The 19,448-nt window shown below is 39.6% G+C and overlaps 1 protein-coding gene across 8 annotated transcripts in view; it reads left to right on the top strand.

Moving 5' to 3' along the window:
• The window catches only part of LOC137627682 (zinc finger protein 160-like), a 130,647-nt gene that overhangs the window by 83,028 nt on the left and 28,171 nt on the right, over positions 1-19,448 (top strand). For 4 of the 8 annotated variants that reach the window (XM_068358890.1, XM_068358892.1, XM_068358889.1 and 1 more), the window contains exon 13: positions 415-471. In XM_068358890.1, the coding sequence (XP_068214991.1) occupies positions 415-471 (57 nt within the window). Of the gene's footprint in view, positions 1-414; positions 472-16,954; positions 17,029-17,779; position 19,448 lie in introns of those variants that run through there. The other 4 variants (XM_068358887.1, XM_068358888.1, XM_068358886.1 and 1 more) reach the window with 3 other exon arrangements.

Raw genomic sequence — 19,448 nt, 5'->3', positions numbered from 1 at the left:
GACAGAATGGGAATTATACTTTATAATTGGGAAGAATGTCTCATTTCCTTTGAAGTGAAAATATAGTTATCATAGAATCATAGCAGATTGTAGTTTAAGCATTATAGTAATAAGCTTTAGAAAGCTAATGCTTGTTACGGTAGATACAAAACACAAAATGGATTTTAGAAAATAAGACTTCATATAAGCAGAATCTTTATGGAATTTATTTTGTTAGTTTTACAAAATGCAGTATTTTATTTCAATAAAATTTTTACATAATGGAAAATTTGACTTGTTCTATTTATGTATTTTTCTCATATAAACCAAATTTTTCATTTAGTTGAATATTACACTAAAAAAAGGTCTTCAGTTTGGAGAGTGCATCTGAAGATATGGTTGCATGAAAATAATGAATTTTTAATGATTTCCTAGATGAGTCGGGGGCCCCCATACAGAGGAAGAAGAAGAAACGTCACAAGGCAAAGAAGGGTAAGTTTGAAGGATTTTTCTAATGTTTTTATCTCTACGGAGTATATTTCCCAAGTTTTCATAAAGAACAGCCTTCAGATTATGATCGACTGTATATTTTACCGCATTTCTGTTAACTAATATGGTTGCAATTACTTCATTGTTGTTTTGGGGGATTTTTCTATGGTATCTTAAATTATGATTTCTTATCCATCTTGGGACTATCTGGTCTGTTTTGGTGAATTCTATGAGATTTGTTCTCATTTAGAAAGGACTTGCTGTATGTTGGTGATGATATCCATGTTTAATTACACCACACTCTGTTTTAATGGCCTTTTATCAAGTTTTATTACTGCATGTTTTCCCTTTTTATTGGTGTTTTAACTAGTTTCAAATAAATATACAGCGGAAAATGCTTTTTCCAGTGGATAGTATATTTTAACTGGAAAGCAAATGGCTCGCATGTTGAAAATATAGTGTGATGTTTTCAGTGAATTTTGAATTATTTCTGATAACCTCCCCTAATGTTCATATTGCTTCTCTGGAAGGTTAATTATATTGACAATTTCCCCCTAGAACTAAAAAATAAATTTCAGTTTTTTTTCCCTCCAATAGACTTATGCCTCTAGTAACTAGTGAAACAGTCTATCTGGTAATGTCAATAAATCAATAGCTTGGACAAGTCGTATTACCTTTGTTTATAGTATTCATGACACTGTTGGTTAAAATGCTATGTAGGCCTTGTACTCCAGATTTTTCAGTTGAGGTTTTCAGTGCTTTTAGTGATATCTTCTGGATATTTTTCAGTAATTAATATATAGATAGTTCAAGGTAATTGGTTCTGGGCTATCAAGATCCTCATTCTCTTTGAGTCTTGATGTCAGGAACATTGTTTTGAATTAATGTTGTAAGGAGTGCAAAGGCCTTACTGTTCCTCATTTGGAAAAGTATTTTTTTTTAAGTTGATGATTAATTTAAAAGTTCAAAGTATAAAAGGATTCTTGCTTTTAATGCAGGAGGAAATTCAGAGAATACTATGCTAGCTTGCTAGCTAATTATAATGGGGATGAGGACAACAATGACATTCCTGCACAACTCTTAATACAGCATCTAACGAGTTTAGTTGTGATAGTCACAAACTCCGAAATCTCTCAACTTCTTTTCTGTATCTAGGAAAGCCAGTGAAACTTTGATTAAAAGCAGTAATTCTGAACTAAACTGCCCTATTTCGAACCCTAACTTGATTTCTCAAATTGAATCTACTGGTTCTAGTACTCCATTCAATAAGGGTTTTGGTGATGTTCAGGTCATACCAGATTCAAGATCTTCTCATAAAGCCTTGAGTTCCTTATTTACTCTGAAGCCTTCTGGTGCGAAACTTTTGCCCTCCCGCAACCCTAGCCGCTCTCATAGACAACGAGATCGAGTTGTTAGCATTGCTCCTAATACCATATCCATCCACTTGCTGGATTAAGCACTTTAAAGCAACCTTTTTTTTTTCCATTTATAGATGGTTTAGCATGTTTGATTAGCTTCAAACAAAATGTATTGGCTAAAGTTTCTGCAAAACTGATCAGTTTCATGATCTTTGAGATTGCAGCATGCATCGCTCTCATGTAAGCTCGACCACAAGCTCATCATGTGTTAATTCTAATGAAGTAAATGTAAGCATGAGTACCTCAACTTCTGAAAAATTCCATTGAAAAACAAATGCGCAGCAGTTTCCATACAAATTAAACAAATTGAACATTTGTAAGTAATGTCTCTGATTATCCTTCAGAACAGGAAGGTGATGATGATGAGGAAAACACAGAGAAAGAGACTGACTTTATTGAGGTATCCCTTTTTCAATTATTACAGAAACTTATTTGAAAGTTATCCAAATAATTTGTCATATAAGTTCTGACAATCCCTATTCTTCTGTGTCTTGGGAACTTTTCCTTCCAAGATGACTAGATTTTCTTAATTCCTTTTGAATAGAATTAATAAGTTGTTATATCCAAAGCAAAGAAAAGTAAGTTCTCATTTGGTATATATGTCTTCTATATTATATAAGAGAAATGTATGCATAATCTTGTTCTAGCTTTTGATTTAATCTCCTTTGAACCCATCGTGAATACTACATACATACATATACCAAAGGCACTTCCCCCAATTTTGGGGGGTAGCCGACATCAACAATGAAACAGAACAAAAAAGGGGACCTCTACTCTCTACGTTCCTCCAGCCTAACCAGGGACTCAGCCGAGTTCAGCTGGTACTGCTAGGGTGCTACAGCCCAACCTCCCACATTATCCATTTAAATGCAGGGTTCTCAAGCTGGTTTACTTAAGAGATGCTGGTTGTGGGTAATTAAGTAGGAAGAACTCTTGAATACATTTATATGCATATTCTATAATAAGGGTTACTTCTAATCTTTTAGAAAAGAAACTTGAAGGCCATCGGGATTTGAATCTTGTTTAGCATTATTTAGATAAAATAGATGGGGCATCTGAGACTATACCAGCTTTGTGCATTTTGTGATTAAGAAAAGGAAACATGTCCCTCTATGGTTGCAACACTATAGAGGCACAGAAACATTCGTTGATTTCTTCCCGTATTTTGGGTCCTGTTTTGGATTTAAATAGGATTATTAAAGTAATTACTCTCAAGTGGGTACCAGGTCACAAAGTAAATTGTTAAGGTCACTTTTTTGGTATACCTATGTTTTCCCTTTAACCAAATAGCTTCTACTGCCTTAGAATTGTGACCTTCAAGAAATTCGTTTCATAACAGTGGTAGAAAATCTCGATTTTGCTCTAGTAGACATTCCAAAAGTGTTGCCCATAGAAATCGTATATCTTCTTGGAGAACATTATGATGGCACTTCCATACACATCCCTGTAGGAGGAAGACTTTCCCACTTTTATGACATTGTGGAGAGACTTCTGATCTGTGGGTTCTGGCTATAATCAAAGAAGGTTACTTCAATCCTTTTTTGTCCAAGGATCCAATTCCATGTCTGAGTTATTTGTCAAATACAGCAAAGCCACAAATATTTAAAGTAGAAATAGTAAAACTTCTGGAAAGTGATGTAAAAGAAGAGGTCTTGAACCTTTCTCTGGGATTTTTACAACATTATACCTAGATCCCAAAGCTTCAGGGGTTTGTAGGCCAGATCTAGATGTCTCAAACCTCAACACATTTACAGTTCTCACAAAGTTAACAAAGTTACCAATGCAATTACAGTGCTCTTGGTAGTATTGGGGCTACAAATAAAGGAGGTTGAATGTTTTCAATAGATCTGATATATTCATATTTTAACATACCTATTCATCCCAATTCAAGAAAATACAGGTGCCTTGGTTTCATCTCCGGTCCACAGGTATATCAGTTCAAGTAGCTGTGTTTTTGTCTCAGTGTTTGTCAGGATTGTAACTCCATTACTAAGTGGTTAAGAATTCTATGACTAGGAGTTCTATATGTGAATCATTGGCAATTATTGAGCGATTTGGTATGGAGTCGGGTTCAACAAGTGTCGTTGTTCAGGTTTTTGTTTCTAACTCATGAGAGGGTCTAGATTTTGGAATGATAATAGCTACAGTCTTTAGGGGGGGGGGGGGAGTTGGTTGTCCTTTGGAAAAAGAGCATTAAATTTTTTCTAGTGTTTTTAAAAAGGTTAAAAAGGATAAGTCTTTGTCAGTTGAGATGTGGATGAGACGTTTAGGGACCATGACATCCTTAGATAAATTTATTCCAATTGGATGCCTAAAGATGAGAGCTTTCCAATGTCATCACAATCTGAATTGAAACAAAATATTTTATGTACATCATATGAAATCTCTATTCCGGTGATGAAAGCCAATCTTATCTGTTGAGTTGATGGGACGATCGCAATTGATTATCCATGGGAGTTTTCTTGGAAATGAAAATCACAAATCTTTCTGCTTGCAGAATCTTCACAGAAAGGATGGGAGCAACTCTACATTTTTTGTATCTATCAGGGAAGTGAACATTTTCCGGAGCTTAGCAATATTCAATGCCCTTCAGGACTATAAACCACTGCTAGTATGAAAAACCTTGTCAGTGTTTTCAGGCAATAAGACCTCATTGATCTACATCTGGAACTAACAGGGGACAAGGTCATATCCCTCTACCAGGTAGCAGAGGTGCCATTGATTTGGACAACTTTGAGAAAAAATAGCCTTCTTCGTCAGTTTATTCCAGGAAAATTGAGCTGCTTAGCTATTCTGTTATGCAGTAGTAGTAAAATTTTCTAAATGAATGGTTTCTACATTCGTCAGTATGTCTAAAAAATTGGAAGTGGCATGGTTAACCTAACATAGACATGTTTGCTACATCACTGAACAAAAAGCTAGTGTTTTGCTCACCAGTTTGAGATTCCATATTATGAAGGTAGATGTCCTGTTACATAACTGGTTTAAACTGGACCTTTACTCATTTTCACCATTCCTGATTCACCAGGTGATGAACAATTTAAGAATTTGTACGAACAGCAGGATGACAATGGTAGCTCTGTTAGGGGCCAGAAAGGAAATAGTTCACCAATCTGTGGCCTCGGTTGTCATAATATCTGAGAAGGTATCTGTACAGAACCAATCTTCTTAGACAACCAATTTCGAAGGTGGTGTATCCAAACTTGTATGCGTTACACTTTAACGCATGGAAACTATCCATCATATTCTCAGAAACTAAAGATTTTGTGGTCCTCTAGATGTCAATCACAGGCTTTAAAAGACAGTTTACGAATAATGTTTATGAAGAACAATGAAATGTTTATTTCGATTGTTATAAATCTAGAAATGTATCAGTGATTTCAACTAGTTTGGATATAGTCAAATTTTTACTCCATCTGAAGAGGTATATAGATCCATGTTTAATTCTGTACTAAAACATCTGGGGTTAGTTGCATCCATTTCATGTATTATTGCAGATGTGTTTGGGACAATTAATATTGAAAAATCTCCAGTTCTTAGCTCTCTTTTTTTGTGGGGGGGGGGGATTTAGATGTAATTTTACCATGTTTGAAAAGGTTCAAGTTTTGTACTTTTGAAGATCATTTGATTAAATATCTCGCAACTAAAACGTTTTCATGTTGGCATTGACATCAGCCAAATTCAAAATTGAACTAAAAGCACTATCTTTATTTTATTTCTTTGTCTGGTTGAGAGCCTTTCAGTATTATTTGGACAAGGTTATGTTCAGTAGAGGTAGGGTTTATGATTTGTGTTTTGAATTAGATTTCCAAATTGTCCTCTGTTCAAAAATGCAATGTTGTGTTTGAAGTTTATCCACTGAAGCTCACAAAGATTTGTATTGGATTCAAGTCTAATGAAAGATTTGAAGGGTTGGGTTCATGATATTAGAAGTATGGCTACATCTCTTAATTTTTGCAGAAATGTTTTTTTGGGAAAGGATTTTAGCGACAGCTCATTGGCATACCAAGTCAGTATTAGCAAAATATTATCTTAAGAATCCTGGTATGCTTATCTAGATTACTGGGCCTTAGGTTCTACAGTGGCTGCTGGTGATGTAATCTAATGATATTTGTGGGTTTAATCAATTCTAAATCTTCTTGTTTTAAAAATTCTAGTTTTAGTCATATAGTGTAGGGGTTTGCATAAATGGGAAGTTTGGGATGAGGTATTATTTAGAGACACAATCTGAAGCTTTATGTTATTGGTATATGATGGGCATACTGACTCTAGAAGCCTGTTTTGACAATACAATCATATTTATATGACATCGTCCAGGTGAATTATGAGATCTTTACTTTGGATTGCGCCAGTGTCACTACCAATAAGGGTTTTTTTTGTGACTCACCTCCACCAGAGTATGGGTGTTAGCAACATGTACATCAGGGGAGGTTCATTGAAATAAATATAATTTTAACAAAAAGATTTATTTTTATACTCGCTTGATGTTTATATGAATGCCCACCCTCCTTCCCACTTGACGTGAGGTGTCATGAGTATATGGAATAGTTTTGACTTTGAGCCTGAAGACAAAAGCAGCATGGCTTCCCCAAGCCATTGGATTATTATCATTATTTTTCAATATTAATCTTACCCGATGATCATGTAGCTGTCAACTCCGTTGCCCGACAGAAATCTACGGTCGGGATACGCCAGCGATCGCTATCCAGGTGGGGGTGTACACAACAGCGCCATCTGTGAGTAGGTACTCAAGTACTTCTTGTCAACAAGAACTCAATTTTTCCTCTGTCGTGCCGCCGGCAAGACCTACTTGGATACGCTGTTGATTCTGGAGTTGTTGTTCACGATTTGGTGATGTATTCACTCTAGAGTTTAGCCTTTGCTATTCAGGAAGCTTTATCATTAGCTTAGCAAGCCTTTGGAATTAATTTGGATTAATTGTTAACGAACTTTGCTAGATTTTGGAATCCCCCCTTGACTACTTCTAAATTCAAGATGTCTGACCAGTCTCAAGTCCCTAAGTACAGGCAGTGTAGCGTTAGGACTTGTGCTAGGCATCTTCCGAAGGCCTCTATAGATCCTCACACCGTGTGTTCCAATTGTAGGGGTAAATCCTGTCAATTGGAAGATCGATGTGGGGAATGCGCTGGGCTTTCGGAATTCGATTTTAACGAATTCCTTAGAAATGCACGTAGGTTAGAGAAGGAGAGAATCAGGAGGAGTTCTTCTCGCTCTGTGGATTTTTCCTCTCCCCATGCCCCTCAACCTTTTCCTTCCCCTGTGGTGGTGACTCCCGAACCTGCTACGAGTGCTCAGCCTTCCATGGCGGATATGTTGCGTGCCATTCAGGCTCTCGGTGACAAAGTGGAGTCATTGGCTAATGACCGTAATCAGCTCTTGGCAGATGTCAGAGAGCTGAAAGCGAAAAGTGCAGTGGGAAGTGTTAGTGCTAGTGATGTGAAAAGTGTCAGTGTCAGTGTTGCGCATGAGGGTACATCTGTGCGTGCCAGTCGTCCTCCCAGTCCGGGACCTCTTGCAAGCTCCCAAGCCCAGGGGAGAAGCAATGTCGAAGGACCAAAGGGTTCGGCAGGCCTTGATCGGCGCACGGATGTATCCTCAGTGGTTGCGGACGTATCTGTTAAGGATCGTCCCATCCACATACAGACGAATGAGCCCTTACATTCCTCGTCTGTGGAAGAAGTTTCCAGGAGGAAACGATGGACCAAGGTCTCACGACCGCTCAAACGTAAGGTCCCTTCCGAGCGAGTCCAACAGCCCAGGTGTAGCCACTGGGTCAGTTCGGACTCGCCGCAGTCATCTGATGACTGCACACCTCCCAAGAGAGGTAGAGTGGTTCCACAACAGGCTACTGCTCCGTCTGTTGTTGCTCCAACCACAGTAGACCCTAAGTGGTCCATGCTGCAGACTATGCAGTCTCAGCTTGCGGCATTCATGCAGGAGTATCATGCTGAGAAGGTTAACACTGCACCTGTTAACCTGCAACCCGCCGAGGTTGTGCGCTCAGCAGATACTGCGGCTGCCTGCTCCCACACTCCACCTGTGAGAGCTCCACCACCGATGCGCAGTCCACCCTGCCAGACGCATGTTCTTGCTGCACCATCCGTTGACATGCGTGAGCTACCGCATCAGCAGTGGGAAGGTGCTGTAGAGCTGCCGGGTTCCAGCACTATGCGGCATTCTCCGCAACCCATGCGGCATGCTCCGCATACCTTACAGCATGCTCCGCATACCATACAGCATGCTCCGCAACCCACCGCAGCCCCTCCCACACACCAGCACTCTGCTTTTGTTGTTGCCAGCTCGCAGACTGACCAGCAGCGGCATGATGTTGGATCCGCAGCTACGCATGCACCCGTACTGCCGGATTCAGCCGTTCAGCTTTCTGCTCTGCCTTTGCCACTTCCTACTCAGCTTTCGGATGATGGAGTATCGGATGACGAAGCTGCACATTTGGATGAACCGCACTCTGATTTTGAAGGGCCCAAGTCTACGCCTCCCTCCTTAGACTTTCGTAAAGTCCTTGCCTTGTTCAGGGACTTGTATCCTGAGCAGTTTGTGTCTGCAACCCCTCGCTCTCCTCCCTCCGAGTTTGCTCTGGGCATGCAGTCTGCTGCGCCTGCCTTCACCAAGCTTGTTCTCGCCCGATCATCTAAGAGAGCTTTGAGGGTTATGGGAGAGTGGTTGCATTCCAAGAAGCAACTGGGAAAGACTGCTTTCGTCTTTCCGCCTACCAAGCTTGCTTCCAAGTCGAGCGTCTGGTATGCCACGGGAGAGGAACCCGGCTTGGGAGTTCCTGCCTCTGCCCAGGGCGACTTCTCAAGTCTGGTTGACTCTCCCCGCAGGTTGGCTATGAGACGATCGAAGATCTGCTGGTCCTTTTCTGATATGGATCATCTGTTGAAGGGAGTCTTTCGTGCCTTCGAGATCTTCAACTTCCTCGATTGGTGTTTGGGAGCCTTAAGCAGGAAGACTTCCCCTTCAGATAGGGACTCTGCCATGCTGATCATGTCTAGCATGGACAAAGCCATTCGGGATGGGTCTGGTGAACTTGCGGCTTCGTACGTGTCGGGAGTCCTCAAGAAGAGAGAACATCTTTGCTCCTTCTTATCGGCTGGTATCGCTCCTTGCCAGAAGTCAGAGTTGTTGTTTGCTCCTCTCTCCAAGTGTCTGTTTCCGGAGGAGCTGATTAAGGGGATGGCTGCCTCGCTTATCCAGAAGGATACTCATGATCTTATGGCATCTTCCGCACGTAAGGCTAAAACCTTACCTTCCGTGCCTAGACCCTTCCGCCCTGCAGCAGTAGACACGCCTGCATCTAGGTTCATCCCGCCCTTTCGTGGCAGAGCCTCCAGCAGAGGAGGTACCCGTGCCGACAGTCACCGTGGCAAGTCCAAGAAGGGTTCCAAGTCCGCAAAAGGCAAGTTCTGACTGCCTTCCTCTCCAGACAGCAGTGGGAGCCAGACTCAAGACCTTCTGGCAAGCTTGGGAGAGCAGAGGTGCAGACGCTCAGTCTGTGAAGTGGCTAAGGGAGGGATACAGAATTCCGTTCTGCCGCAGTCCCCCTCTAGCTACGTCTCCCATCAACCTCTCTCCCAACTACAAGGAGAAGGACAAGAGGCTAGCGTTGCAACAAGAGGTGTCGCTCTTGCTACAAAAGGAAGCGGTAGTCATAGTCCGGGATCATCAATCCCCGGGCTTCTACAACCGTCTCTTCCTGGTAGAGAAGAAGACAGGAGGTTGGAGACCGGTGCTGGACGTCAGTGCTCTCAATGCTTATGTCACCAAGCAGACGTTCATGATGGAGACGACGAAGTCGGTCCTAGCAGCGGTCAGGCAGGAGGACTGGATGGTCTCGTTGGACCTGAAAGACGCGTACTTTCACGTCCCCATCCATCCAGACTCCCAACCTTTCCTAAGGTTTGTCTTTGGAAAGGTTGTGTACCAGTTCCAAGCCCTGTGCTTTGGCCTAAGCACGGCACCTCTTGTGTTTACCAGACTGATGAGGAATATTGCGAAATTCCTTCACTTGGCAGACATCAGAGCCTCCCTCTATTTGGACGACTGGCTTTTAAGAGCTCCAACAAGTCGTCGCTGTCTGGAGAATCTCAGATGGACTATGGATCTGACCAAGGAATTGGGCCTCCTGGTCAATATAGAGAAGTCCCAGCTCGTCCCATCCCAGACCATTGTCTATCTAGGTATGGAGATTCAGAGTCGAGCTTTTCGGGCTTTTCCGTCGGCCCCAAGGATCAATCAAGCCCTAGAATGCATCCAGAGCATGCTGAGAAGGAACCGATGTTCAGTCAGGCAGTGGATGAGTCTAACAGGGACACTTTCATCGCTGGCCCTGTTCATCGAGTTAAGGAGACTCCACCTCCGCCCCCTTCAGTATCATCTAGCTGCTCACTGGAGAAAGGACATGACGCTAGAGGCGGTCTCAGTGCCTGTTTCCGAAGAGATGAGGTCTACTCTAACGTGGTGGAAGAACAGCATTCTTCTCAAGGAAGGTCTACCATTGGCTGTTCAGACCCCCGACCACCGTCTCTTCTCGGACGCATCGGACACGGGCTGGGGTGCGACTCTGGACGGACAGGAATGCTCGGGCACATGGAATCAGGAGCAAAGGACACTTCACATCAGTTGCAAGGAGTTGTTGGCAGTTCATCTGGCCTTGATAAACTTCAAGTCCCTCCAGCTAAACAAGGTGGTGGAGGTGAACTCCGACAACACCACAGCCTTGGCTTACATCTCCAAGCAAGGAGGGACTCATTCGAGGAAGTTGTTCGAGATCGCAAGGGACCTCCTCATTTGGTCAAAAGATCGAAAGCTTTCGCTGGTAACGAGGTTCATTCAGGGCGATATGAATGTCATGGCAGATCGCCTCAGCCGGAAGGGTCAGGTCATCCCCACAGAGTGGACCCTTCACAAGAATGTTTGCTGCAGACTATGGGCCCTGTGGGGGCAGCCCACCATAGATCTATTCGCTACCTCGATGACCAAGAGGCTCCAGATGTATTGTTCTCCGATTCCAGACCCAGTAACAGTTCACGTGGATGCCTTTCTGCTGGATTGGTCCCACCTCGACCTGTATGCGTTCCCGCCGTTCAAGATTGTCAACAGGATACTTCAGAAGTTCGCATCGCACGAAGGGACACGGTTGACGTTGGTTGCTCCCCTCTGGCCCGCGAGAGAATGGTTCACCGAGGTACTGCAATGGCTTGTGGACGTTCCCAGGACTCTTCCTCTAAGAGTGGACCTTCTGCGTCAACCTCACGTAAAGAAGGTACACCCAAACCTCCACGCTCTTCGTCTGACTGCCTTCAGACTATCGAAAGACTCTCAAGAGCTAGAGGCTTTTCGAAGGAGGCAGCCAGAGCGATTGCCAGAGCAAGGAGGACATCCACTCTCAGAGTCTATCAGTCCAAATGGGAAGTCTTCCGAAGCTGGTGCAAGGCGAATGCAGTTTCCTCAACCAGTACCACTGTAACCCAGATTGCTGACTTCCTGTTACATCTAAGGAACGTAAGATCCCTATCAGCTCCTACGATCAAGGGTTACAGGAGTATGTTAGCAGCGGTCTTCCGCCACAGAGGCTTGGATCTTTCCACCAACAAAGATCTACAGGACCTCCTTAGGTCTTTTGAGACTTCTAAGGAACGTCGGTTATCCACACCAGGCTGGAACCTAGACGTGGTTTTAAGGTTCCTAATGTCATCAAGATTTGAACCGCTCCAATCAGCCTCTTTTAAGGACCTCACATTAAAAACTCTTTTCCTCGTCTGCTTAGCAACAGCTAAAAGAGTCAGTGAGATCCACGCCTTCAGCAGGAACATAGGGTTTACATCTGAAACGGCTACATGTTCCTTGCAGCTCGGTTTTCTGGCTAAAAACGAGCTTCCTTCCCGTCCTTGGCCTAAGTCGTTCGAGATCCCAAGCCTGTCCAACTTGGTGGGGAACGAACTAGAGAGAGTACTTTGCCCAGTAAGAGCTCTTAAGTACTATTTAAGACGTTCAAAGCCATTACGAGGACAATCAGAAGCTTTATGGTGTTCTATCAAGAAGCCTTCTCTTCCGATGTCTAAGAACGCAGTTTCTTACTACATCAGGCTTCTGATTAGAGAAGCACATTCTCATCTGAAGGAAGAAGACCTTGCTTTGCTGAAGGTAAGGACACATGAAGTTAGAGCTGTCGCTACTTCAGTGGCCTTCAAACAGAACCGTTCTCTGCAGAGTGTTATGGATGCAACCTATTGGAGAAGCAAGTCAGTGTTCGCATCATTCTATCTCAAAGATGTCCAGTCTCTTTACGAGAACTGCTACACCCTGGGACCATTCGTAGCAGCGAGTGCAGTAGTAGGTGAGGGCTCAGCCACTACATTCCCATAATCCCATAACCTTTTTAATCTTTCTCTTGAATACTTTTTATTGTTGTTTTTTGGGTTGTACGGAAGGCTAAGAAGCCTTCCGCATCCTGGTTGATTTGGCGGGTGGTCAAATTCTTTCTTGAGAAGCTCCTAGGTTAGAGGTTGTGATGAGGTCCTTTAGTATGGGTTGCAGCCCTTTATACTTCAGCACCTAGGAGTCGTTCAGCATCCTAAGAGGACCGCTAGGCTCAGTAAGGAAGACGTACTTAAAAAAGGCAGAGTAATAGTTCAAGTCGACTTCCTTACCAGGTACTTATTTATTTTATGTTTGTTATTTTGAATAACTGCTAAAATGAAATACGGGATACTTAGCTTCTTTGTTAACATGTATGCTGGTCTCCACCCACCACCCTGGGTGTGAATCAGCTACATGATCATCGGGTAAGATTAATATTGAAAAATGTTATTTTCATTAGTAAAATAAATTTTTGAATATACTTACCCGATGATCATGAATTTAAGAACCCTCCCTTCCTCCCCATAGAGAACCAGTGGACCGAAGAGAAAATTGAGTTCTTGTTGACAAGAAGTACTTGAGTACCTACTCACAGATGGCGCTGTTGTGTACACCCCCACCTGGATAGCGATCGCTGGCGTATCCCGACCGTAGATTTCTGTCGGGCAACGGAGTTGACAGCTACATGATCATCGGGTAAGTATATTCAAAAATTTATTTTACTAATGAAAATAACATTTTGCTAGACAGTCTCATTGCTTTACTAGAAGTCTACTAAGTCTATTGGAAGGAAAGGAAATGGGAAATATTTTTTGTTTTAAATGCAGACATTGATATAAGTGAGTTTCCAGAGAAAAGCATTATGAAAATCAGGTGAACATGGAAATAGATTTTATCAAAATTTTGTTATTTTATTGTGTGGTTTCTTATGCTCACATACCCTGGCAGATTGGGTTATCACATTCTTTAGGAAGTAAATCACTTTTTATGATGTGAAAAATTACAATATTTCTGCTTTTGTTAACATTGGGAAAGAAATATCGTTATGAAAGGTATTCGAGTGTTCTACTCTAATGGTTGGGTAAATATTATTACCTTGAATCCTACCCTAGGTTCATGTGCTAATTCATCAGACAAGGAAGATCCGAAAATCACTTGAAATTATCATCATTCTCCTAATTACCGACGTAAAAAATGTCTTCGTTCCCTGGTGGTGATAGGATTTGGCAAATGGATACATAATTTATTAGACTTCATTCTACCATTTCTACTATTTTTATAAGTCAGTACTTCAACGTCGCTCTTTGAACATGTTTTTTATTTTTGTGTGTTTTACTCGTATTTTGAGGATTTAAGTGGGTGGTACTCGTATCCTTCCTCACTTGGATTACAGGTATTCAGATATGTCTCAGAAGTATGCTAAAGACCATTTTTATGAGTGTTTTGTGAAGATTTATCATTTAAAAGTGGATCCTCACGAATATATTCATAATTTGGTAAAGATGCTTGCCATGTGACGTGTTTTATGTATCACCTACTTGTTAAACCGTTGATCGATTAATAATGGGTAAAGAGATGATTTATATATGTAAAGTATTTCATCATTTTTTTATTTTTCTGTGAAAGTAACTAGTTTTTATTCAGTAGTTTTCTTTTGCTTCTTCATAAGAAGACAGGTTATACAGTATGTTTTTTTTCATTATGGTTTTTCGGTGGTTTTATTTTTCAGTATTCATATATATATATTTAATTTTCATAGGACATAGGAATAGAAATGCTGAACATGTACAGCAGTCTTAGTTTGCTGTTTACCACTGTTAGCTTATAACGTTCCTGTAGAGAGGCAGTTTTTTCAAAGTAAATTATTGCTTGCAATGGTAATACCACTACTCCTCAATGTTTACCATGGTTGAATCTTGGTTTTATTGTCATAGAAAATTTAACGTGGTTTTAGTTATATCTATTAACCTCCCCTAATGTTCATATTGCTTTTGTTTCTGACAGCTTTGAATGTTTTATGTTACCACTTAAGATTAAGAAATCTCTCGTTTGCTTTCCTTCCATAATTGATGCACTGTTGGTCATAAGAATTGTTTTTGGGTAGTCATGATCTGCATTTTCTGTGCATGTTGTGCTGGGGATAGGTTTTAATTTAAAGAATCTTATGAGAAATGCGTAAGCCTCGTCATTCCTCTCAGAGAATTATGTTTCATGATTAGATTAAAGTTCAGAGCATAAAGGAAACTTTTAGTTCAGGAGAAATCTGGAGAAGGCTGGGGGTCTTTTTTTTACAGAGAAATGGTTACAATAATGCCACTCCAGCTTTTGACTCTTTCTATAGCCTAATGAGTTACTTTGGATATCTTTGAGCTTATCAAGAAGTTTCTTTATTTGGAAACTCAGAAGGCCATTAAGTTTGTAATATTTCAGGCCCAACCTGCCATGCTTCAGACCCTAGTCCAACTTTTCAATTTACTAAGGGTTCTGATGGTATGCAACTTCTCCCATATTCAAGATATTCTCGTAGTTACAGATTCTTTATTTACTTTAGACCGTTCTGCTGAAAAATCCTCAAACATTTTTAGCCACTCTCTTAGACACATTAATATACCTAGAATTTGTGAGGCAGAAGACCGAGATGGTAGCCTGGATCTTTATTTCCCTCTTTTTGCTAAAGTAAGGGTCTCTAAGCAAATGTTTATTGCATCTTGCTTTTAAAACTAGGGTTGTAGCTTAGCTTGTGATAATAGTAATAATAATAATAATTATTATTATACCCCATATTTGCCAAGAAGGTTGTCTTGATATCTTATCACTCTTCTTAATGAAATAAGCACCCTTTAAATTTTCTCATGTGGGGTTTGCGTGGCAAATCATTTGATGCTATCAGACAAAATAAATTTCATGTATTAATCTGTCAAATATTTGTTAAAATTGTTTGTTTGCTTCATGTCTGAATGGTTGTGCGTAATTGCTTGTAAGCTCGGCCACTAGCTCATCACAAGATTATCACTTATGAGGTAAATGTAATGATGGGTTACTCTCTTGCATAAACAAGTCTCTTGTTCAAATGCATTTCAATTCTCGACTGTAGTTGTAAATAATCGAAAAACAGTTTAGTAACGTCTTAGAATACATTAATAAAAGACAATAATAAAGATGAACTATTTTTTTGATATCCAAATTAGGAACTTGACCTGCAGATCTTTTGCATAATATATATGAATTATCCTAAATTCTCAGTACAATAAGGCTGGTAATTCAAGCTCCCATCAATGGTTAAAGCTTTCTGCCTTACAAAACAGAACCCATCAGCAGTGAATTTAGAGATTATAATTACAAATACCCTAATGTATTCTTTTAAATATTTGACATTTTAATATTAAAAGATGTGTATAAGTTTTTAAGGTTTTAACTTCAAATAATGATTTATCAAATTGTCGGTTTATGTAATGTTCTCAGTTACCGAAATAAGGTTAGGTACAGGTAATTGGTATTGGATATAATCACCCCAAAATTGCAATTCTGGTTGAAATAAAATGCATTTCAGAGTGACACTTTATGGTCTCTAGTACTTTTCGTGCAGTTAGGTATTGTTTACAGACTAATGAAGGGTAAAATTAATTATATCTAAACTAACAAATATCCAGACTGGTTTTACAGTTTCTAATATTTGTATTTCTTTTCATAGTTGAAGGACAAGTGATTTTAGAAATGGGAACATAGTGAACACATGCCAGTTACTTTCATCAAAGGACTGGAGAAAATAAATGTTAATATGAAAGGATCCCATATTGAGGATCCATCTATTTTATTAGGTAGGGATTCTGTGAGAAGTTTCTCCTCGATCTGTGGGTGCTGGTGTGGTCAAAGAAAGTTTTCAGATTTCATTAGTCTAAGGAACTAGTGCAAGTTGACAAGAAGATAGGGAAGTATTTCGACTTGAGACTGATGAAGCATTGTAACATGCACAGCACGTTATTGTTGTTAGATGCAGTTAACTCTCATTGCTTTATTAGAGGCATTAGTATATTGGAATGAAAGAAAATGGGAAATTTCTTAATTTTAAGGTATATGTCGACATTCCAAGCTTTCAGAGATGAAAGCAATATAAACATCAGGTGAGTATAGAAATGAGAAATTTTATTATTAAAATTCTTTCCATTTTCTCTTTTTTTTGGGGGGGTGTACTATTATGTTTCCTTTCGAGCTTTACTATTTATCATTTACTTTTTATGGCTTATTTCGTGGTTGCTTTGATATACTATGGTTAAAATTCTTATTAAATATTATCAGATTATAACTCCCTGTGTTCCTTGCCATGGTAGCAGTATTCCCTACAACCATAATCACACCAAGTGATACAAATAAAAGAGTATGATAGATTTCAATTCAATATAAATAAAGCAAGTCTCCTATTTCTTCAAAATGTTGGAGTAGTCTAACATCCAGTAAAAACAGAAAATTAAAAGTATATATTATGGTCCTGAATGTATGACATGAATGCTTTATGAAAGAGCTCAATACGTTATTCAATATGATAATAGAGAGATTGAGTGCAGGCTACTGCCAATTTGTTATCAATATTTTTCACAACAGTTTAAGTTGTAAGGAATCATCTGGTGTACTAAATTTCAATAAATATTCATATCATGATCATCCGACAGATGTAAACCTGGTTTATATGAGACTTGCTTTAAGAAAAACATACAAGAATTATAGTTGAGTGCAATCTGCACTGTTGAAATTGATAATTAATGTAAGTAATCTAACTACTTTTTTTAAAGTAAGGATGTCGAGACACTTTTTAGAAAATTAATAATATAAAGATCAATAGAGCTTTTGTAATTAAGTTTTTTGTAAGTAATGGTTCAGATCAAAGTAGTAAGAGTTGAAAAAGATATGAGAAGCATTTGATGTATGCTATAACCATTTGGTGTTGAAAGCAACTGGGTCCAGCTCAAAATCTATAACGTACTTTGCCCACAGGCATTGTGATTGGCCACCACCACATCACAGCTAATTTATGTAAACATAATAATAATGATAATACAAGAGATTATAGGTAATAATGATACCATAAATAGTGACCCACACCAGATCAATGTATCGCTTGCAAAATCACAGGGTCTATGTGATAATGTTAAGTTGCGAGCGAAGCGCTCCATGACAGAGCAGAGACCATTTGAGTGGCGACCATGTTGAAGATTTTGGGCTGGACCCAGTTGCATTCTTTGTAGTTAAGGTAAATCGGTTATAGAATGTGTTTTCACATTGTCTTCTCTAAATTTATTTAGTGGAAATTTTGCACAATAGTTTGGCCAGTGTTGCAAAAAAATATAAACACTAATTGAAGATAATGTAACTGCAACTTTACTCCCAAGCTCAAAGTGAACAATGATACATTGTGAAAGTGAAGTGATATTTTAAATTTTGCCAAGATCTTCATTCCAAGTGTATCTTGCTCTCCCTCATTTTGTTTCTCCTTCCAGTGCATCGAAGTCTTGGAGGAGAAACAGAAGATCTGAATGGAATGGAGATTAAGGCAGTTGATGGGGATGCTTCATTAGTTAAGGATAATAATGAAACGAGGGAAGTTTCCGATAGGGTAGTTTCTGTGATATCTGAGGAAAAGTCCAGGAGGGGAGTAACTCAGAGTGTTACTGACAGAAAGGTGAACCGTAAATCTGGAGATGATCGATGGCGACGAGGGATCTATATGTGCCCAAAGTGTAATAAGAATTTTAGCACAAGATTAAAGATGGATCGTCATCACCAACACATTCACTTAGGTGTTGCACCTTGGAAGGGCACTTACCTTTGTGAGGAGTGTGGGAAAACATTTACTCAAAAAATTGGATTACGTGTTCATCGAATATACAAGCATGGAGATCCAAAGCTTTTTCAGTGCAACAACTGCAATTTTAAGAGTGCTACAAAGGCTAAACTGAAAAGACATATTTTAACTCATTATGATGACAGAATTTTTACTTGTGAAGTGTGTGGCATGGCTCTTAAAACCCAGTCTACATATAAAAATCATATGTCGTTGCATACTAATGAAGGGAAATATCAGTGTGATGTATGTCAGAGGGGTTTCCATCACAAACAATATTATGAAGATCATCGCAATAGCCATTTTGATATTAGGAACCACAAGTGTTTTGCCTGCCAGATGTCATTTAAAACCCACAGGTCACTAAAAATACATGTCAGAGGAGTTCATCTTAAGGATAAACGAATAAAATGTAATATCTGTGATGCACGTTTTATGACAAATTATAATCTGCGTACACATATGAAAAAGCACGAAAGAGCTGAAGAGTTGGGAGTTCAACATTCTTGTGATATATGTAATCATAGGTTCCATAGTGAAATTGGTCTTGCTACTCACAGGCGTATTACTCATCCAGAATTTGACAGGCCTGTCCAATTGAAAGTATACTTACCTCAGACAGAGGATATGTCCTCAGTTCTTGGATATGTTCTTAAAAACAAAGATGGTAATGTTGATGACTCCAAAATGAATACTGCTGAAGTAGAGCATGTGATTCAAGAAGTTGATTCTGGTGTCATTTGTGATAAAATTTCAGATTCTTTCAAAGGTAGTGACTCCGTAGTCAGTTTGGATGCTGTAGAAGCAGTAATAGAAGACAGTGGAGAAGGTTTAAAAGAACAAATAAGTGTAGTGTGCGTATTTCCATGCAACTTTTGTGGATCAATGTTTCGTTCTGAAGAGCTCTTAAATTTCCACAGACATTCTATGCATACTCTATAGTCTAGTTTGATTGTTCAGTGAAAATTTTATATATACCTGTACAGCACTAAGATCCCAGGGAAATGTTTATTAGTTTTTTATGCCATGACTTTGTTATCATTTTTTTTAAACTTTTTATTTTGATATTAGGCTCAGTGTTAGGTGGGGGTATGCAGTGGAAATCTATTTGCTGGCAATATGAATTTTACCGGCAAAAAATTTTGACTATGGCTTATGTTCTTATTAAACAAATCCTTTATTGCTCAAGGTTAAGGTAATGGATACAATAATAAGGGAGAGTAGAGTAGCCGATTTCACAAGCACATCTTGTTCTTCAAAGGGTGTTCTTTGTACATTTTTAAAATTTAACTTTCAGATCCTTGAATTATGTAATCTAATATTTG

This window comes from Palaemon carinicauda, chromosome 35 (genome assembly GCF_036898095.1).
Source record: "Palaemon carinicauda isolate YSFRI2023 chromosome 35, ASM3689809v2, whole genome shotgun sequence".
NCBI lineage: Eukaryota > Metazoa > Arthropoda > Malacostraca > Decapoda > Palaemonidae > Palaemon > Palaemon carinicauda.
This window is presented reverse-complemented; position numbering and strand designations above follow the sequence as displayed.